Source organism: Primulina huaijiensis, chromosome 3 (assembly GCF_012295235.1).
Source record: "Primulina huaijiensis isolate GDHJ02 chromosome 3, ASM1229523v2, whole genome shotgun sequence".
In the NCBI taxonomy this organism is placed as follows: Eukaryota; Viridiplantae; Streptophyta; class Magnoliopsida; order Lamiales; family Gesneriaceae; genus Primulina; species Primulina huaijiensis.
Window position 1 is genome coordinate 10,376,430 of NC_133308.1, and position 23,948 is coordinate 10,400,377.

The 23,948-nt window shown below is 33.2% G+C and overlaps 1 protein-coding gene and 2 pseudogenes across 1 annotated transcript; all 3 read right to left on the minus strand.

Annotated features, from left to right (window-relative positions):
- Positions 1-521: 521 nt before the first annotated feature.
- LOC140972478 (uncharacterized) lies at positions 522-1,154 on the minus strand. Its single transcript, XM_073434899.1, has one exon. It carries the CDS (start codon positions 1,152-1,154, stop codon positions 522-524), a length of 633 nt encoding a protein of 210 aa, XP_073291000.1.
- A 10,704-nt stretch (positions 1,155-11,858) lies between these two features.
- Positions 11,859-14,148, minus strand: LOC140972479 (photosystem I P700 chlorophyll a apoprotein A2-like; annotated as a pseudogene).
- A 2,833-nt stretch (positions 14,149-16,981) lies between these two features.
- LOC140972480 (uncharacterized) lies at positions 16,982-23,698 on the minus strand (annotated as a pseudogene).
- Between the last annotated feature and the right edge of the window lie 250 nt (positions 23,699-23,948).

The following is a 23,948-nucleotide window of genomic DNA, read 5'->3' on the forward strand; positions in this document are numbered from 1 at the left end:
TACTCAGATATGTTATACTAGGGCTGCACAAGTGTCGTTGGATCCAAAGAGTGCCACTTAGCGGTGCAAATAGCATGGGAACATGTGATGCCAAAAATCGTCCATTTACCACATGAACAATCACTTGTTGATATCTTCACAACCTGCATATGTTGGCCACGACTTGGTCTTCCTACAGTTGCGACCGAAGCAGTTTGCTCACGTATAACGTACTTTGCAACACGATGTTCACTAGATTTTCTCGCCCATTTCTTAAGTGTACTATGGCAAATATAGGAAGTCTACGCGCACCCTTCAACACACAGTTCAAACACTCCGACATATTGGTTGTCATCACCCCATGACGCCAACCACCGTCATGAGCCAAACTCCATTTTTCTTTCGGAATTTCAGCCAAATATCGGTGCGCCAAAATATTTTTTTGCTTGATTGCCTCCATTATTGATTCAAACTTACAAATTTGATTTTGTGTTCCTGCCGCCCAGCATAAATCTTTCAAATGCACTTCTTTGAATTTGGCGTTAAAGTTTGAACACATGTCTCAAACAAAACCGATGCACACCATAAGGAGGTTGAAAATATGGTAGATCTCCAGTTGCGCACACGATTCCCTTATGCCTATCAGAAATAAGACACACACTATTTTCACCACGAACAACATGTCTTCCTAGGTGCTCCAAGAACCATTTCCAATAATCTGTTGTTTCTTCGTCCACAATACCAAACGCTAGCGGTATAACCTGATTGTTCGCATCCAGAGTGACACCGATCAACATTTTGTGCTTGTATTTGGTATACAAGTGTGTACCATCAACACTTATTATTTTCCGACAATGCCGAAACCCATCAATACACGGCTTGAATGCCCAGAAAACATAGTTCAGTGTCTTACTCATTTCAATGTTGGCTCTTAGATGCTTCCACTCCACAACTGTTCCCGGATTATATTTGGACAAAGCAAGCATATCTTTGGGAAGTAATTCAACGGAGCTCTCCCATGTACCATAAGCAATTTCCATAGCACGTTTCAAACTTCGCCATGCCTTCGTGTGCGAGATTTGATGTCCATATTTATCTTTCACATTTTCGATTATATACTTAATCTCATACGCAGGATCACAACGAACAACTCCCAATAGCGTATGTGCCACCATTTCACTGTTTAAATTCTTATGATCTATACCAACAGAAGTAGATATACAAGTGTGAGGTCCGCCATATTTTGTTATTTTCCAATACCAAGTCCTGACCTTCAAAGAAGCGCGAAGTCCCCATCGACAAATGACCGTAGAAGAATTGTTTTTACAACTTCCACAAACTGCGTGTGCTTTCCATGACACGGTACTCACGCCTGACAACTCTTGCTGAATAATCCTTCACAGATACAATAAGATCATTCTTATCTTTAAATAACATATTAACACATAATTCACCTCTATCCGGATTGTAATAGCTTGATTGCACTCCAGGAGGTACATTGACAGAATCGGGAGGCTCTTCCCCAAACAATTTATTAAAAAATGATGGCATTTTAGAAGTATTTGAAAGAAATGGTACAGTCTGCCTCTGTAATGTGTCACGGGGTGGTTGTCGAGATGATGCTCCCTCATCAGGATTTGTACAAGTATTCACTTCATCATCGGCATTCAATTTTTCTTCTTCTTCTTCAGACTCACTGTATGATATATCGGGTTCAGAATCAGTCCTCAAAATATCATCATTATTGGCCTGATTCGGACAACGAGCACTCGTATCTAATGTTGGATTCGGCCAATATGGAACATGATGTTGTTCCGATGAGACATTGATATATTGATCCCAAGACCCACTTACACCATCGAAACTCATATTACCGAGTCCTTCAGTAACCTCTGGAATAAAAGATTCTTGCTCCTAATAACCATCATATGTAGAAGTACCGGGTTGGTTATTGAAACCAGACTCGGATGCATGTCGAACGTAGGATTCAGGATCATCAAATCCAACATGATGCTCAATTGAATTTGCTTGCATATATAAATGCAACATATTCATATTGTCACATTGCATTATAAACTGTAAAGAATAATCATCAACGAGATTGACTTGAATTTCATGCCAAGATGATCTTTCCATGAATGAATATTTTGTTGACAACTTCAAAGAAAAATTCGTTGGATCGATTCATAACATTTTATGCACAACTTCAACCAACTCCAACAAATTAATAGACCGTAGTACTCGCATCGGTCTAACAAATGGAATGCTATATTCAACTGATCCATTATCGATAACCACGTGACCACCAAAATATAAGAGTATATCGATGTGAGACATTTTGCCAATAAAACTTGAGAGAAAATTGAAGAAGAAATTAATAATGCAATTTTCTAATATATCATCGTTTATATAGAATAAAAAAGTTCACTACTGTTTACGATTCAATTATTTATGTACGGGTGAACTTCTGAATATTCACGTGAAGCGTTACAAGTCTGAATGAATATTCACGTGAATCGTTCAGAAAAGAAAAACGAATGGACAGGAAAAAACCGAAAAAAAATATTGATTTTGACAGAGTCCGTGCTTACAAAGCACGGGGGCGGTGCTCCACGTGGGAGTGTCTGCGCTTACAAAGCGCGGACGCTCCAACGTGGAGCACCATCCCCACACCGTCCGTGCTTCGTAAGCACGGATTGCCGTAAAGTTGCAATATAATTTTTTTAAATTATTTTTGAAAATAAAAATAAAAAATAAATTAATTTTAAAAAAAACCCATATTCACCTGTGATGGATGTCACTACTTTTCGATTCCTAATTAGTTTAACAGTATCAGAAAATCTTGATATGCGATTTATGGACGTGGTAACTGCTTATCTTTATGGCTCACTTGATAGTGATATATATATATATATATATATATGAAAGTCCCCGAAGGATTCAAACTATTGAAAAAAAATCGTGAATCACCCAAGGCTATGTTATAAAAAAAACTGCATAAGTCTTTATATGGATTATAGCAATCTGGTCGCATGTGGTACAATTGCCTTAGTGAATATTTGTTGAAAGAAGGATATTCAAATAATGCTATTTGTCCATGCGTTTTTATAAAAAGAAAAAATAAGGGTTTTGCAATTGTGGCATTATATGTTGATGATCAAAATCTTATTGGCACTCCAGAAGAGCTTACTAAAACTTTCAATTACTTGAAAAATGAGTTAGAATTCCAAATCATTCTCTCTTCTCTATATTCTCTACTATCCACAACACGTTATCAGCACGAGTACTCTTCAAGGTAAAATTTATAAATTTATTCTTAGTCTTGTATGGATGTTCTCAAAGAAGCACAATATTTAAATTTAATATTGATGCTCCTGAAGTAGCACAAATTATAGATTTATATTAATGCTCCTGAAGTAGCACAACACAACTTTAAGTTGATAATATTGATAAATCTATGAATAAAATATAAATGTATATGATTTATCAATATTCTCAAAAAATCTTGATCTAAGATCATAAAGATCTATCAATATCTATGAAAAATATTGATATAAAATATAACGTTATCATATTCCTGAAGAATTTAGATAAATGTTATATGTTTCAACAATATTCTTGAAGAATATTGATTCAATATAAATTATAAATGTATTGTTGTTTTGATTCAAGTTTTCTTATCATATCTTGGCTTGATTGTTTAAGATTTATATTATTTGAATTTTGATGATTTAATCCGTCACTAAAATATTGTGTGAATACAAGTATTTGATAGATTTACGACAAATTTTGAGTCAATCACAACACTATAATTGATATAATTGGATTAAAAAAAATTTACTATTTTTTTCTTCACTTTAAAATTGATTGGTTCGTATGTTAGTAACTTACTTGGAGAATAAGGTAATTTATTTGTGAAAATTCGAAATTTGACATAGATACATATTATTAATTGAACACATCTCCATGTACACCAAATTCGATAGACTACATGATATCATGTGTATTTATATTTTTTTATGCACAAATGAAGATTACATAATGGTTAGATAAAATAATTTATTATTTATGTTCAATGATGTTAATTTAACAAATAGAATAGTAAAATTTCAAATTGCATAGTAAAAGTGCTAACATGTATTACCCTTGCATAATTTGTTATAATATTTATTTTCAATGATAGTAATACAATTTTACTCTATATATGTCATAATTCTAATATAAATTTTTTTTAAGTTGCAATAGATAACATCACCAAACTTGAATTTGAAGCACTTGACTTGACTGGAAAAAATTATTTACCATGGATTTTGGATGCCGAGGTCCACCTCGTATCTATGAATTTAGGAGATACAATCAAAGAAGGAAATGAAATGTCCCAGCAAGACCGTGCAAAGGCACTCATTTTCCTTCGTCATCACCTCAATGACGGATTGAAAGTCGAATATCTCACTGTGAAAGAGCCACGAGAGCCTTGGAAAAATCTAAAAGAAAGATTTGACCATCAGAGCACTGTAGTTCTCCCAAGAGCCTGATATGAATGGATGCACCTACGACTACAAGATTTTAAGTCTGTAAGTGACTATAACTCTGCATTATTCAATACTAGTTCCACATTGATACTCTGTGGAGAGAAATTCACTGATCAAGACATGTTAGAAAAAACATTCTCCACTTTTCATGCATCAAACATGCTCCTGCAGCAGCAATATCGTGAACGTGGATTTCAAAGGTACTCTGAACTCATCTCGTGCTTACTAGTTGCTGAACAAAACAATGAGCTGCTCATGAAAATTCACCAAATGAGCCCAACTGGATCCACACCATTTCCTGGAGTAAATGGAACTACATTTCCTGAAGAATATGGAATTGCATTTCCTGAAGCAAATGTTAATTCCACTCAAAATCATAACAATAAAAGTCAACTTGGATGTGGGCGTGGCCAAGGAAGATACTATCAGAAACAAAATGGAAAGAAACATAAAACAAACCACCAGCAGTGGAATTCCAATAATGAAGAAGCAATGGAGAAAAGTTCCAAAGTATATGAAGAAAAATTTTATAGATGTGGAATGGAATGGGATTGGTCTCGTACCTGTCGTACACCAAAACACCTTGTGGATCTACACCAAAAGTCAATCAAGGAAAATGGAAAAATGGAGATAAATTTGTGGACAATGATGATCCAATTGATATAACTCACTTAGACGTCTCTGATTTCTTTGCTAATCCAGATGGAAATATAGATAATTTGATTGGTGGTGGTGTGTTAGAAAATAATGAATAATTACTTTCATTGGTCTTGTTTCTACTTTGAATTTCTGTTGTTTATTAGGTTATCATGGTCTCTTGTTTTTTTATTTTGATGTTCAGTTCATGTTTAGGATTAGTCGTGGAAGTTTATTTTTTTATTCAATAAATGTTTTTATTATTCAATAAAATATTTCCTTTGAAAGTCTTACACATTATTTATCATATTTAGCTTATTGAGTTATATTTTTATTTTAGATTAACGATGAAATGTCATGATGAATGCTTATCGGATAGTTGTACAACACATACCATTCTTCAAAACAAAAGGTATTTTTTGGATTTAACATTAGCTGAAAATAATGTTACAACAATACCGGGGGCATCAAAATTATTGAAGGTTATGGAAAGACAAAAATATTTTACCAAATGATACAAGCCTATATATTGAAAATGCTCTATATGCTAGCAAATCCAGTAGAAATTTGCTTAGCTTTAAAGATATCGGTCGAAATGGATATCATATTGAAACATTAAATGAAAGTAATTTTGAATACCTTTGCATAACATCTATGATATCTGACCAGAATCAGATAAAAGAAAAATTATGTGCACTCTCTTTTAGATTGTAATTTACAACAATAAAAACAGTCGAAGCAAATATTGTCACAAACCAGAAGTTTGTTGACCAACAAAGCTTCAAATTATGGCATGATCGACTTGGTCACCTTGGGGCAACAATGATGCGCATAAAAATAATTAACTCACATGGACATCCTCTAAAGAACCAGAAGATTCTTTTACACAATGATTATCCATGTGTAGCTTGTTCACAAGGCGAACTAATTATAAGACCTTCCCATACAAAAGTTGATCTTGAAATCCCAACCTTTTTGGAAAGAATTCATGGGGATATTTGTGGGCCTATACACCCACCATGTGGATCATTTCGATACTTCATGGTGTTGATTGATGCGTCTACTAGATGGTCACATGTTAGTTTGCTTTCAACTTGAAATATAGCTTTTGCAAGATTACTTGCGCAAATTATTAAATTACGAGCTCAATTCCCAGATCATTTGATCAAGATAATTCGTCTTGATAAAGCTGCTGAATTTAAATCGCAGACATTTAATGACTATTGTATGTCAATAAGGATTTCAATTGAGCATTCGGTTGCCCAGGTTCATGCACAAAATGGCTTAGCAGAGTCATTTATTAAGCGTTTGCAATTAATTGCAAAACCATTACTGATGAGAACCAAACTTCCATCATCTGTGTGGGGCGATGCCATATTACATGCTGCATCTTTTATTCATATAAAGCCAACTAATTATCACCAATACTCACCCTTACAACTTACTTATGGTCGAGAGCCTGATGTTTCTCACCTTCGAGTATTTGGTTGTGCAGTACAAGTCCCTCTCCCACCTACACAACGAACCAAAATGAGCCCACAACGTAGACTTGTGATTTATGTGGGATATGATCTACCATCTATTATTAGATATTTGGAACCTTTAAAAGGAGATTGTTTACTGCGAGATTTGCAGATTACCACTTCGATGAGTTAGAATTTCCAAATCTAAGAGAAATAAAGTTGTATCCCAAAGAACAAAAAAAGATTTGTTGGAATGCGAAAACACTATCACATTATGATCCTCGAAATAATCAATGTGAGCAAGAATTGAAAGAATCATTCACTTGCAAAGAATCGCAAATCAACTGCCCGATGCTTTTTTTAATACAAAGAATGTGACAAAGTCACATATACATGCAGAGAATGCCCCTGTAAAAATTGATATCCCTGTAGGACCATCTACTATTCAATCTGCAAATGAATCTAAAATACGCCAGAAGCGTGGTCGACCAATTGGTTCTAAGTATATTATGCCTCGAAAAATAAATGTACAAGAGAAAAAAAATTTAAAAGCTCCAAAAGAAGTAATCTTGGATGATACAATAAGAGAAATCAATTAACCAGACTTAAATAATATTATTCCTGAAGAATCAAATTCTCATGAAAATAATGAGATTTCAACAAATTATATATCATCTCGAAAATTGTTTGATCGAAATAACACAATTGTTGACAATTTCTTTGTCCTAAATGTCACCCTTGACATCATACATAATGAATATCCAGAACCACAATCCGTTAAGGATTGTCAACAAAGAGATGATTGGACAAAATGGAAGGAGGCCATACAAACTAAATTAGACTCACTAGAAAAACATAAAATGTTTGGACCTGTAGTTCGAACACCTGAAAATGCAATTCCGGTAGGATACAGATGGATTTTTGTACGAAAGAGGAATGAAAATGGTGAAATTATAAGATACAAGGCCCGACTCGTAGCCCAATGTTTTCTCGCAGAGACCTGGAATTGACTATGTAGAAACATATTCACCTGTGATGGATGCCACTACTTTTCGATTCCTAANGAATCACCCAAGGCTATGTTATCAATAAAACTACACAAGTCTTTATATGGATTAAAGCAATCTGGTCGCATGTGGTATAATTGCCTTGGTGAATATTTGTTGAAAGAAGGGTATACAAATAATGCTATTTGTCCATGCGTTTTTATAAAAAGAACAAATAAGGGTTTTGTAATTCTCGCAGTATATGTTGATGATCTAAATCTTATTGGCACTCTAGAAGAGCTTACTAAAACTGCCAATTACATGAAAAATGAGTTTGAGATGAATGATTTTATAAAGACGAAACTTTGTCTTGGATTGCAAATTGAACATTTATAAGAAGGAATATTTGTTCATCAATCATCATATACAGAAAAAATATTATAGCACTTTTACATGGACAAGGCACACCCATTAGCATCACCAATGTTTGTTCGATCACTTGATGCTAACAAAGATCCTTTTCGACCACTTGAAAATGGAGAAAAAATCGTTGGTCCAGAAGTGTCGTATCTAAGTGCGATTGGTGCACTATCATATCTCGCAAATTGTACTCGCTCAGATATAGCATTTTCTGTTAATCTTTTAGCAAGATATAACTCATGTCCAACCCGAAGACATTGGAATGATGTAAAACACATATTTTGTTACCTTCGTGTTACAACTGATATGAGATTATTTTATTCGACAAAATCAAAGTCTTCTTTAGTTGGATATGCGGATGCATGATATTTTTATGATCCACATAAAGCTAAATCACAGACAGGATATGTGTTTACACGATGAGACACTGCTATATCATGGAAGTCGGTGAAGCAATCCTTAACAGCGACATCTTCAAATCACTCTGAGATCATTGCAATGCATGAAGCAAGTCGAAGATAATACATCTTGCATTTCACAATTAAAAGGAGGTTATATCAAAAGTGACAGACAAAGCATATTTCACCAAAGTTCTTCTATACACATGAGCTTCAAGAAAATGGTGATATTGACGTACATCAAATTCGTTCAAGTGACAATGTAGCCGACTTATTCACAAAGGCATTGCCAACTTCAACATTCAAGAAATTGGTGCAAAAGATAGGGATGCACCAGTTGAAGGATCTTAGATGATTGAGATCAGAGGGAGTATATATTGTTGTACTCTTTTTCCTTCGTTCAGGTTTTTCCCATTGAGTTTTACTGACAAGGTTTTAACGAGGAAACATTTGAGCCCCAACATCTTTTGCAAATAATTTGTTGAGTCGATAATCATATAAGGGGTAATGTTATAGATAAAATATTATAGATGATTATTGAGATAAGATTTGTTTCCCTGTAAATGTGCTCTATAAAAGGAGGTCTTAGATCATGAATAAAGAATTCCAAATCATTCTCTCTTCTCTATATTCTCTACTATTCACATCAATTTTGTATTATTGTTGTTCTGTTCAGAATTGTTCGTTGGTGTGTCTCCGAAAGTGCAAGTGTTGTTGATGTTGGGATTCTTGCGAGGCCACCATTAAACTCGTCACTTCATCGTTCAAACTTCATCAATATCGGTAGAAATGAGAAATAAATCATTTTGTCTATTTGATGTCGATATTCATAATTTAGTTTAAATTTCAGTTTTGGCTATTTGATGTCGATTATTCATAATTTAGTTTAAATTTCAATCTACCAAAGAGTTGGACGAGGCCATCTCCAGCTACAAAATTAAGATAAATGTCTTTGATCTCCTTCAATTATGATTGACGAACAACAGATTTTGAAATATAGGAGCTATTGGATATTGGAATTAAATTATATAGATACTTGGGAAGTAAGGGAAAAAATCATCAATAAAAAGTTAGTTTGTTGATCTATATTATAATATGATGGAGAATATTTAAGTCTAATATAAAAATAAATAAACCAAATGATTAAGAAAATATACGTGTGTAAATACAATAAAAGATTTTAAGCAATACTTCGTATTTTCTTCAAACAAATTATGCAAATGGTGAGATATATATCGATGTAGTCAAAATTGATATTACTGTATTAGCTAGGGAAGATCAGAGTAAGTTATGGATAATTGAGTTACCGACTAATACTCAAACAGGTGCAACTGACGAACTATGTGGGTTGTTGCATGTGTCACAAAGCAAAGTGAGTGTAACTGGGAGTGTCCGACTAAAACATTGTGACACTCAAGTCAGTATTTCACTAGTAGAATTTTGATAATATACTTTGCCACAAGTTACTTCGGAAATTTTGAATTACGAGTTAATAGATGGTAATCGACTTCGATTATAAAACTGACGAAGTAATATACTATTTTAGAATTCTGCTGTTAAAAAATGGATTTCATTTTAAATTTTAAGTGACATTTTAAAATATCATGTGATGAAGTAATATGTTGCAAAAAAATTTAAACTAAAATTTTTGAAGTAAAAAAGTGGACTGCTGCTTATTTTTTGAACCTGCACTTATTTTTTTTTTATTTTACATAACATTTTTTTTTATTTTACATAACATTTTTCAGTTCATGTGACTTTTATCTCAGGTCAATAAAAAAAATATGACTCATTTGAAATTAATTCAAACGAAGTGTGTCTGAATTTTTTATTTTGGTGAAAGGGAGTGGATTTGTAATATCCCAACCTTTTATCATGTTATTTTTTATGATGTTATTATTTGGTTTGGGTGTTTAAGGAATATGGTTATTGGATATTCATGGTTTATTATGGTACGGTATGGTGATGGATATTTTATATGGTTTTGGTGTTTGAGTTTATGTGGACTGGTTATTGATTATGGTTATGTTCATTGGAATGATAAAAGTATGGTTATTGTTTTTGGTTTTATCTTTCATAGTTGATGATAATTATGGAAATGGATGGGTTCTTGTTGTGATGGTTTTTATGTATGATCTGATCATGTATTTGAATGATAATGAATGGGTAGAATAGAAAGTCGATCTTGAGCCAAATAGGAAATGGAAGTGCAGAAACGGTATGAAAAATATGACAATAGTTGTGGTTTTTAGCATAATGTTTTTTATGTTGATCCAATTGATTTGAGGCTACTTTCATTAGAAAGATAAGATATAAGATTATAACTTTCATGTTTTGAGTTTTGCTCAAATCATTAGGGAAGACGATCCAAAAGTGGCCCAAAGCAGGTCGTGTGTATTGTTGTTACTGCACTAACACATGTTGGGAGAATGAGCATAACTTTTTACTCAGACCTTTAAATGACATAAGGTCAATTGGATATGCAAGAAAAGACATAGGGCTAGAACTTTCATGTTGACTACTTTTGCAAATTCAGAAATGCGCCGAAAATGGCGCGCATATGCGCCCAGCAGCCTGTTAAAAAAAACGTTTTTTTAGGGATTGAAGGGCTTATTTATTGAAGTGTATAGAGACTTCTACTAATTTCTTCTCCTTCCATTAGTTTCCAACGATCCAAGCTCTTTCTCAAGTTTTCTCTCCTTCATTTCTCCACTTAAAGTTCAAGGATTTTTGTATATTTCTTAGCTTCTCCTGCTATGTTTCAAAGCTCCAAGGTAAGGATTTTATCTTTTGAGTTTAGAAGGGTTTGAGAAGTTGAAGGTATATGTTGGCTTGGTTGATGCCTATGATTATTGGTGATGATTAATGGTTGATTGTATGTATATTGTTGTAGGAATTCCTTTGAGATCATTGTAGCAACCACTTGCTTGTTGGGTTGTAAGTAGAAGCTTCCTCTTTTGCTCACATGATATATATATGTATATAAGCCATGTTTATTGATGATTAGCTCCTTCAATTTGCATATAATTGATATATATATTCATTGTTCAAGGATTATCATTGAGTTCATTGATCAAGGAGCTAGTAATCCATTATGCCTACCAAGTGTTTGTTCAATTGCCTCAATGAAGTTTCCTATGATTAAATGAAAGGTTAATCCTTACCAAGTTTATCTTGTTGCTCCTAACAACAAACATGCATGAACCATTTCACAAAGTATGTGTCCGGATAGTCCAAAGTTTCGATAGTCAGCTCTCGGTCTTCCGGTCAATAAACAACAACGATGAAGGCATGTAGGTGCACTATTCCGTGGTAGGGATTTTAACTTTCCATAAATTTCTCATTTTCACTCAACAATGGAACTTTGATTATTTCTTTCTTTTGAGGATCCACGAATCCAATGATATTTCTGTTCCAATTTTTGCTTCTTCTTCTCCCTCTAAATCAAACTTTTCCTTGCCATAATCGTTCTGGTCCTATGAGTATCCATGATACAAGTCGAATCCTAGATGTAGAAATAAAAAAAGGCAAGCCCTCTCTCCATCGAATAAAATTGGCTAAAGGAGTGCGTTCATGAGCCCATGCTAAAGTTTTAATAAATTCCTGCCAATATCGACGCCAGGAAATTAAGAACATAAATCCAGTAGCCCAAACAAGATGTCCAAATAAGAACATCCATGCCCAGACTGATAAACTATTCATACCAAAAGGGTTCTATCCATTGATAAGTTGTGAAGAGTTTAACCATAAATAATCTCTTAACTAGCCCATCAAATAAGTGGAAGATTCATTAAACTGTGAAACGTTACCCTGCCATAAAGTGATGAGCTTCCAATGCCAATAAAAAGTACCCCATCCAATACAAATAGTATTTAACATCCAAAAACGACCAAATAAAAGGCGTCCCGTGCCGAAATATCACAAGTACCCTCTCGTCCCGGGCCATTACACTGAAAACTATAACCGAAATCTTTTTTATCTTGCATTAACTTGGAACCTCATGCATCTAAAGTAACTTTTACTAAGATCAATGTAGTTGTATGTAAACTTAGGGCAATAGCATGATGAACAACCAACCGGGCAACCAGATGCTTCTGCCCGCATTAATGTGGGTCACTCGTTGAAGATAAAAGTAGATCGAACTCATATGAATTTTACCATGAGCCGATGGAATCCATTGAGCAAATATGGCTTCGATCAAAATTTTCTTTTCCGGAGTACAAAAAGCAAGCATGACATCATTATGAACATAAAGTACAAAGATATGGAATTCCAGAAAGAGGCTGGCACAACTTAAATGAGTTATGATAGCTTCCGTATGGTCTAACATTCTTGCCAATACACTATCTTCATTTTGCTTCGGATTGTAATCTCTAATGAAAAATATAGCTCCATGAGCAAAAGCTCATGTCATGACGAATCCTGCAATATATTGGTGATGAGTATATAAAGCAACTTGAGTAGTAAAGTCTTGTGCTATGAATGCATAATGGTCTTTATAACACAATCAATAATTCGCTTCATTTTCAATTAGGCCTTGCTCTAGCTTCTTTAGGGGTTATTACTTCCTTAATAGCTCAACACATGTACTCTTTTCCTGGGCGGTTAAAGAAGAGACTATCTAATATAAATGCTAGAATTCTCTCAGTTCTTCCACGCATCTTACTTTAAATAAAAGAGCCCCAAGCCCACGAAGAAAATTCTTTTTTTATTTAAAGGTTCAATCAAATCAAGGAAGCAAAGCCCGTGATGTAAGAAAGATAGTAGGCAGCTAATAAGATTTGCTAGTGAGTTCGACAACTAGGCTTATTGAATGAATATCTCGCTCCATATCTCTTTTTGGAAGTAGAAGAGTTCGCTCGAAAGCAATGATGCTTGTACTAAGCAAATATCCCTCTCGTATTAACTTTTAGTAGAACAACAAGCTATTAGATGAGGGAGGTCTTAACTCTTTACTTTCTAATTTGAATGTCCCGTTAGAAAAGAGAGCCAACGCAGGCTCAAAAGCCAATGAAAAGACTTGCCGCCCCTTACCCCCTTGTCTAGATGACATGTTGGAAGCATGCTCAATGCAGGTATTAACTAGAACCGTCATTTCTTAGGAAGAATATTTCCAACTCTCGAATCAAAGAGAATTTTGCCTCCTGTTTGCTACTACAGGACACCAAGACGCAAAAGAATAGACTAATGTCTGCACGCCCTGATAATACTTGATTATCCTTCCCCCGATTGGGGCACTCGATAACTTGAGTTTTTATTGAGAAACTCACCCTCCAAAAGACTTGAAAACGAAACATCAGTATGTGAGGGGTATTTCATTTTGACACAATCCCACAAAAAAATCCATGGTAATATTTTCTCATTTCCACTCGAGAATAGGAAGTGGCTCAAGTTTCCCTGCTGGCCTCTGATGCTCTGCTTTAACTTGTTGACATGTCAAACATTCGGATACAAATCGCATGATGTCTCTCTTCAAGCCCGGCCACCAATACAATAACTGAAGATCCATGTACAACTCCAAGATGGATGGAGTATTATGAGCTTCCTTCATAACTATATTTCTCAGTGAATCACCACTACGAACCCATAGTCTATCTCGATAACGAAAAATATCATCCACCTCAGAATATAGCTTCCGGCCCTTAGCTTCATCTCTCAATCTCAACTTTTGCAATTCCTCATCAGTAGATTGTCGCTCACGGATTCTATCCCTCAAAGTTGACTGTACTATCATAGTGCCAAGATTATGGGCCTCGCCCCTAGCATATAATGCAAGCTCAAATTGTTGTATCTCGAACTGTAATGGTCTCTGAAGTGATAATTGAGTAATAACTATTGTCTTCCTACTCAGTGCGTCTGCGACTACATTAGCTTTACGCGGGTGGTTGTTGTGACTTTGATTGTTGCACTCCCAATAGCAGGTTGTCCGCAAGTAGTATAATTCGGTGAGTCCGATATCGTATCCACAGGAAAGCTACGGTAATTACAAGTCCACTACAATGTCTTTTTGTTTTTGTTTTTCTTTTAATTGTTTGAATCTTTAATTGGTAATTTTTAATTGTTCAAATTTTAATTTAAGCAGTTGAGATTAGAGGATCCACTCTTGATATTTTAATAAAGTTAACATTAATGAACATTATCGAAATCCACTTAATAAAATGGTTCCAATATATTAAATAATCATATTTATATTATGTTATATACTATTTTCTTATAAGTATAAAATATATACCAAAAATTATAAATGTTGTCAAGTATTTATTGTGCTATATATATTTGTAAACACTAAATTAAGGTTCCCACTTTAAATGGTTGGTAAACCAAACTAACATTTAAATGGTACCAAGAAATTAATAATATAACATATTGATATATAATAAATCAAGGCATCCACTTTAAATAGTTGGTAAAACCAAACAAACATATAAATGGTACCAAGAATTTAGTGTAACATATAGCAACAATAAATCAAAACTCCCACTTATAAGTAGGGTATAAAATTGCTTAAAGAAATAATTATAACATAAACAATAAATAATGATTAAATAATATAAAACATAGATTATTACCTTTTAATAACCTTATTATCATACCAAGAGCTTCACCTTTTCATCTAAACCTTGGGAAGTTATCATACCAAGAGCTTCACATTTTAAAACATATGAAATTAAAATGCTAATTATTTTTAAATGATGAAATAAAAGAAAAATAAAGAGAGAAATATTATGAACTCAAATATTTGTTCATAGAATGAGGGATATCTCAATTCATTACAATGCACCCCTATTTATAGCAAAATTTGGGGAGACAACCACAAATAAAATATTATTTTTTTACACAAAAATCTTCATTGGTGTTCCAAGAAATTATATCATATTACACATCACTTTTGAAAATCTTTTCATCCGAATTTTCTTCTCTACATAAAATAAAACATGTGGATAATTGAGTTGTTTGAATTGTGGTATTTTATTTTAATCATTTGACCAAGTAGTTTGAGAGATATGGTCAAAATACTAGAGCATGGTAAAACTGCCACTCCTTCGATAACTTTATTTGTTACCTAATTTGATCCCAATTGTGAGAAGATTTTTATCTCATGCTTGTCACCAATATTGTAGATATTATCATCAACTTTCTACAGGTCCAAGAATCATCTTAATCTCATTTGCAACGTCAAGTTTATTCTTATTTTATCGAACCTGTAAAAATAGTAAAAACTTATAATTACACAACAACTTATTTTTTATACAATTTATTATAAAACATATAATATTTAAACATTTAATAAAACAAAAACTATAAATTTATATTATAAAAAATTTATTTAATGTATAATTTTTATGTTTATCACACCCCTCAACTAGCTTATTGCTAGTCCCTAGCAATTTAAGCGTTAATAGCAATACAAAACATATTGATTAATTTAAATAGAAATGTAATCGAAACTATCCAAGTGTTTAAATTAAATTTGAAAACTGTCAAAGTTATATCAAGATCATTATAACTTTAATTTATGAAATAATCTGAGCTGATCAATTCAAAGCTTATTTTCAGGTAATTAAATGTACATGGCTTTCAGAAATTCCTAATAAGAGTCTCAACTCTATATCCTCACAGGTTAATAAATGTTTCAATTCAGGGGAACGATTTCTCTCATGGAGTTGGAATACAGATAAATGCTCAGGGAAATGGTTTACAGAATGCAGACAGACAAACGAGCCAGATTAATCAAAAGATAGGAAATCCATTGATTCAAAATCTAGTTATTCTTATTTTATATTTTTTTTCCTGGTCTTCTTTTGAGATTTTTTCTTTTATTTCATAACATCATAGAATCAGACAAAGTTTATGCTCATTGACCACATATTTATTTAATTTTTACAATATATTTCTCTCTTTCTATTTTTTTTCCTTCTTTCTTTCTTTCTCTTTTTTTTTTATTAAGAGAGATAAATGGGTCGTAGTATATAACTTTGAAATAACAAAGATCGTCAACATTTCTCTTTTTTTTTTCAGGAAATATCAATTTTTTTTCAAAATAAGAACTCAAGATCTAAACAATAGATAGCCTCTCTTATGATCAATAAAGGCTCGAAAGTTGTTTTCTCAATCCTCTCCACTCACTCACAAAATATGTGTGAGTTTAAAATTTTAGGCACTCTTATAAGATATATCTTGGGCCATATACTTTAATAACTGATCTTATCACAATGGTTAATCACTCAAAAAGATTTCATAAATCATATTTTTATAATGATCAAAATATAAAAATTGACTTTTTTTTTCAAATAAAAATTAAAACATCCTTAGATAGATTAGTACATGTTCTAATTTAAACCTTCCAAACATATAATGTATGATATTTTTACAAAAATTACTAAGATACAAACAATAAACATGGTTTTATTTTAAAATAATATATTTTTTAAAAAAAATTTTGAAATTTTTTATTATTTTATTTTATAAATTTGTTCTCCCCCCAAACAGAATATGACATTGTCCCTAATGTCAAAATAACTATTAATAAAGAGTACATAATGAAAGAGATATCACCTTGAATTTTATTGAAGATAACAAACTGAAACAAACGCAAACCAATCCACGACTTTTGAATCAATGATCCAACTTTCTTTTCTTACTGCTTGATTGCGACCAATTGATCTTTGCTATCATCGGATCAGGTTTATGAACAAAAGCTTCCAAATCATCAATTAATTGGTCGGCAGTCGAAGCAGAGATGAGCATCCTTCGTGAATTTTCTGAAATGAAATTCTGTTCCACAGCTTTATCAAGAAATGTCAACAAACTGTCATAATAATTATTGATATTCAACAAGCCCACAGGTTTATTATGGATATTAAGTTGTGCCCAAGAAACAGTGTAAAAAATTTCTTCTAATGTACCAAAATCACCTGGTAATGCGATAAAAGCATCAGAATTTTCAATCATTTTGGTGATCCTTTCATACATTGAAGAAACTTTTAATTCTTCCCCGATCGTAACACCCGTAATATTTCCTTCAGCTAAAGCTGCTAAAGCTGTAGGAATAATACCCAAAACCTGACTACCTCCAAGATGTACAGATGTTGAAACAGATCCCATTAACCCAATATTACCTCCCCCATATACGAAGTGAATTTTTCTCTCAGCCAATATCTTTCCAAGATTATTTGCTGCTTCTACAAACACTTCATTTTTTCCAAAACTCGACCCACAAAATACACAAATATTTTTCAATGTTTGTGTAGAGGATCCAGCCATGTTTTTACTTTCTTTTTGGTCTGCGAAAATAGAGAGAAAGATGAGAGATTTTATAGGTGTTATATGTTATCATGAAAAAACTATGGGTCACAGTTGTAAACAGAATAAACAGTAAAACAATAATAAAACACATGCATATAAACAGTAGTGTGATTGTGGCTCACAATTTTCCTCTGGTTTTACGTCCAGAAACGGCTTCAACGCCTTCTATGAGTCGAGGATATGCTTCCCATCCAATTTTCTTATAAATTGGCAAACAGGGTCTTTTTTAGTCGGATTCCCAAGACTATTAAAATGACGCTCGTCTTGGAATTATTTCCATAAACGGAGAAGTTCAATATGCACGTGTCCACTAGAATGCGTCTCAAGAGTCAATAAGATGTTATCTAAAGACTCCTTACTCAGCCCATTCTTAATGAAACCAATTTTATCTTCTCTGTTATTGGAAACATATCCCAAAGATCTGCATCGTTTGTCACAAGTCCATCTTGCACATTTATGAAAAACTCCTAAATTTTTGGCCCTTCGTTTTTTCGCATAAGTACTTTTTCCTAATCCAGGCATATACCGAATGAGTAATGACTGTTGAACTTCTCCTCGTAATCGGACCTTAGCTTCTATTACAAGACGAATATCTTCTTGAATTCCTTTTCTCATTAACAATCTCAATCTTTCACACCTACCTGCATAAATTTTTCTTAGAACATTTTCAGAAACAGAGGGAAAATATTTACAAATTTTTGAAAGAATTTCATCCATTTTGAAAAGAAAAGAAATGATTTTTTTTTTGTATCAGCAATTGTGGGAAACTGATTAAACCGACTATGAGAGCCACGGAGTACCGTTATCCGCCATTTAACCGGGAAAATAAAAAAATTAAGGAAACCTGAAATAAAAACAAACAAAATTAATTGCAATACAAAAAATCAAGGATCGGAAAGGGAAATAAACTCTTCTTTAAAGATTTCATTTTCTAAAAATGGTTTAAGCTTTTGTCCATTTACTTTAAAAATATCACCATTTTTAAGATTTCCAATGTCCACAGCTCCATAAGGACACACATGTTTTACAACATATGGACCTGTCCATCTTGATCGTAATTTTCCTGGGAATATGTGTAGTAGAGAATTATAAAGCAAAACTTTTTTACCAATCTCAAAAGTTTTTCTAAGAATTGTTTTATCATGAAATGATTTGAATTTTGCTTTATAAATCCTTGAATTCTCATACGCGTCATTTCTGAGTTCATCAAGTTCATTAAGTTGCAATTTGCGCAATTTGTTGGCATCATCCATGCTTGAATTAAAAGTTTTGATCGCCCAATAAGCTTTATGTTCCAATTCCACAGGCAAATGACAATATTTTCTGTAAACCAACCTATAGGAAGACATATTCAATTATGTTTTAAAAGCTGTTCGATATGCCCAAAGTGCATCATTAAGTCGCAGAAACCAATATTTTCTATTTGGGTTAACAGTTTTTTCCAAAATTTGCTTTATCTCCCTATTAGCTAATTCAACATGTCCATTTGTTTGAGGATGATAAGGAGTAGTTACTTTGTGAGTAATAACATATTTTTTCATCAATGAAGCAAATGGTTTATTAATATAGTGAGTTCCCCCATCACTTATCATGACTCGAGGAATTCCAAATCTACTAAAAATATTTTTTTAAAAAATTTGATGACGATTTTATGATCATTTGTTCGACATGGAATTGCCTCTATCCATTTGGAAACATAATCAACTGCAACTAAAATATACAAGTATTCAAACGAAGGTAGAAAAGGTCCCATAAAATCAAATCCCCAACAGTCAAAGATTTCAATTTCAATGATAGGATTCAAAGGCATCATGTTTCTTTTTGAAATCGCACCCAATTTTTGACAATTTTCACAGATCTTGCAGATTTCGCGGGTATCTTTAAACAAAGTGGGCCAATAAAATCCTCACTGCAAGATTTTTGCATCAATTTTCTTTGAAGAAAAATGTCCTCCGCATGCTTCTGAATGACAAAATTTAATGACACTACTTACCTCATTGTCGGGTATGCAACGCCGAAAAATTTGATCCGAACAATACTTGAACAGATACGGATCATCCCAATAAAAGTTTTTTACCTCATTCAAAAATTTTCTTTTATCTTGAGAACTCCATTGAGGTGGTATTTTTCCTGTCACAAGAAAATTTACTATGTTAGCAAAACAAGGTGTAGTAGTAACTGAAAATAGATGTTCATCAGGAAAATTATCGTTAATTGGTGTCATTTCATAAGATGATCATGTTACTAGTCTCGATAAATGATCGGCTATAACATTCTCGGTTCTTTTTTTTATCTTTGATCACAATGTCAAATTCTTGGAGCAAAAAAATCCATCGTATCAGTCGTGGCTTTGCATCCTGTTTGGTCAACAAATATCTAATAGCAGAATGATCAGTAAACACAATAGTCGTTGATCCAATCAAATAAGAATGAAATTTATCTAATGCAAATATTACAGCAAGTAGTTATTTTTCAGTTGTGGAATAATTCATTTGAGCATTGTTTAAAGTTCTACTTGCATAATATATCACATGAGGCTTACCATTTCTTCTTTGACCCAATACTGCACCGACTGCATAATCACTCGCATCGCACATGATTTCAAATGGTAAAGACCAATCAAGAGGTTGCATGATAGGAGCTGATGTTAAATATCGAATGATTTTATCAAAAGCATTTTGGCATTCTTGAGTCAACTCAAATACAGTGTCTTTTGTTAAGAGGTTACAAATGGGTTTAGAGATTAAACTAAAGTCCTTTATAAACCTCCTATAAAATCCAGCATGTCCCAACAATGAACGAATTTCTTTAATGGTTTTTGGAGGGGGTAAATTGGCAATGACATCAACTTTTGCTTTATCAATTTCAATTCCATGAGATAACACAATATATCCCAAAACAATCCCAGAATTAATCATGTAATGGCATTTTTCCCAATTTAAAATAAGACATTTTTCCTCACATCTATTTAAAACTTTTTCTAAATTTTCAAGACAATTATCAAATGTACTCTCAAAAATAGTTAAATCATCCATGAAAATCTCCAAAAAATTTTCAACCATGTCGCTAAAAATGCTTAGCATACATCTTTGAAATGTTGCTGGGGCATTGCATAAACCGAATGGCATCCTTCTGAATGCAAATGTTCCAAAAAGACATGTGAATGTAGTTTTTTCTTGATCTTCAAGTGCAATGGGAATTTGATAATAACCTGAATATCCATCAAGAACACGGTAGTAGGGGTGACCTGCCACTCTTTCTAAAATTTGATCCAAAAATGGTAATGGAAAAAGATCTTTTCTAGTGGCATCATTTAATTTTCTGTAATAAATACACATACGCCAACTAGATGGGACTCGACTTGTTAACAATTCACCTTTTTCATTTTTTATCACTGTGATGCCAGATTTTTTTGGAACTACTTGTGTTGGACTTACCTACTTACTATCAGTAATAGGATAGATAATTTCAACATCAAGTAGTTTGAGAACTTCAATTTTCACAACATCTTTCATGTGCGGATTTAATCTCCTTTGTGGTTGTTGAGATGTTTTAGCATTTTCTTCTAAATGAATTTTGTGAGTGCAAATTAGTGGATTAATGCCCTTGAGATCTTTTAATGTCCAACCAATTGCATTTTTATGTCTTTTAAGCATATCAACTAATTTACCTTCTTGATCAATTGCTAGTTTGGAAAAAATTACCACCGGATATGTTTCATTTTCTCCAAGAAATGCATACTTAAATTCTTCTGGCAAAGGTTTTAACTCCAATATGGTTGGTTCATCTTTGTTCTCATATTTTGCCTCAAATTCTTTCTCTGATCCTGGTAACGAGTGATACCTGATAAAATCATCAAGATCAATTTCAATATTTTTTTACAGTATCAATTGAACAAATATCTAATTGGTCGCGAGTACTCCCTTCTTGAATGTTTTCTTCCACAAGAGTTTCAATAACATTTTCATCTTCACTTTCATCTCCTTCGTCATGTGGTTGCTTACAAAGATTAAAAACATTAAGCTCCAAGGTCATGTTACCAAATGACAACTTCATTATTCCATTCCTGCAATTTATAAGAGCATTAGAAGTTGCTAAAATGGACGACCCAAAATTACAGGAATTGCATTACAAGCTTCGATAGGTTGTGTATCTAAAACTATAAAATCGACATGATATACAATGTTATCAACTTGGACCAACACGTCTTATACCACACCTCTTGGCACTTTAACAGATCTATCAGCAAGTAAAAGTGTTACCGAAGTAGGTTTTAACTCACCTAGATTGAGTTCTTGATAAACTGAATATGGAAGTAAATTCACACTAGCTCCAAGATCAAGCAAGACTTTTTTAATCTTTCGTTCTCCAATAATACATGAAATAGTAGGACAACCAGGGTCTTTGTATTTCAAATTATTATTATTTTGAATAATTGCACTTACTTGTTCGGCTAAAAATACTTTCTTTTTCACATTCAATTTTCTTTTCACGGTGCACAAGTCTTTCAAAAATTTGGCATATGATGGTACCTGTTTTATTGCATCTAATAAAGGAATATTAATTTTTACTTGTTTAAAAATATCATATATATCAGAATTCAAATTTGATTTTTTTGTATTTTTCAATGCATGAGGGAATGGTGGTGGCACTATCTGTTGATCCTCTTCTTCGCAAGTTATGGGTTCCACTTCCTTACCCTTTGGAGTTTATTTATCATCATTTTCACAAGGTTCAAGAATAGATTTTTCCACTACCTTACCACTGCGAAGGGTAATAACAGATTTTACCTGATTCATCGGTTGAGTTCCAGAAGTTCCGGTTTGTGAATGATGATCCTTGGGATTAGGCTGTGGTTGTGAAGGAAACTTACCTTTTTCATGAACATGAAGTGCAAATGCAAATTTAGCAAGAGTATCTTTCAAATCTGTCATGGTTTGAGCAGTTTGAGTATTGATAGAATCTTGCTTTGCAATGAAAGAATTCAATATATCTTCCAAGTTCTTTTTAGGTGGAGCAACATAAAGTGCATAATTTTGAAAATTTTGTTGATTTTGGAAATGTGGTTGTGAAAATTGTGCAGTATTCTCATTTCTCCAACTAAAATTTGGATGATTTCGCCAACCTGGATTGTAATTTTGAGAAAATGGTTCAAAATTTGGCCTTTTGAAATTGTTCAAAACATTGGCTTGTTCATGGAGACATTCTTTAAAAGAGGGCAAAGTGGGAATATCTTTTGTAGAATGATCACTTGTATCACCGATGTGACACGCAATTTCTTGAACATATTTTAATTGACCATTCTTTTTCAATTCAAGTGCTTCAACTTTTCTTGCCAAAGAGGTAAATCTAGCTTGCAGATCATGTTCATCTTTGAGGATATACATACCTCCTCCAGATGTGGGAGATTGAATCTTGTTTGATGGTTAAATTGTACCTATAGTGTCCCAATTTTGAGCATTTTCAGCTAATGAATCGAGATACTCAATTGCCTCGTTTGGATCTTTCTCTTCAAATGTTCCATTACACATAAATTCAACCATTTTCCTATCTTTAGGTGTTAAGCCTTCATAAAATTGAAAAACAACTCTCCAAATTCCAAAACCATGATGTGGACAAAGATTAAGCAATTCTTTATATCTAGCCCAACACTGATAAAAAGTTTCTCCTTGTTTTTGAGTGAAAGTGATGATTTGCCTTTTGAAAGAATTTGTTTTATGAGATGGAAAAAACTTTTTCAAAAATTGTTGTTGCAATTCATCCCAAGTTCGAATGGATCCCGATCTAAGATTTTGTAGCCAAGTTTTAGCTTTATCTTTTAAAGAAAAAGGAAAAAGCTTAAGTCGAATGGTGTTCATGCTACAATTTAGATCATTATATGTGTTGCACACTTCATTAGGAGGTGGGGGTGCATTCTCTTGACGATCCCCATTGGTCTCAACTTGCCTGTCGGTACTAGGTGCGCGTCTAGGAGTCATTATATCTGAACTCTTTCCAAATTCTAAACGTAACCAACATGCATTTACATCTAAGTTTCTAATCATGCAACATACACTAATCCCTTTTTGAGCAACTTCAAGCATATATAACATTTAACCTCAAAAAAGCTTTTAAACATGTAACGTAAACTTACAGACATGAGGCTTGACGACTGGGCTTTTCGAAACTACCGGTGGCACAACCCTTTGCAGAAACATTGATATTATACCAACTGAAACGTCCACTATT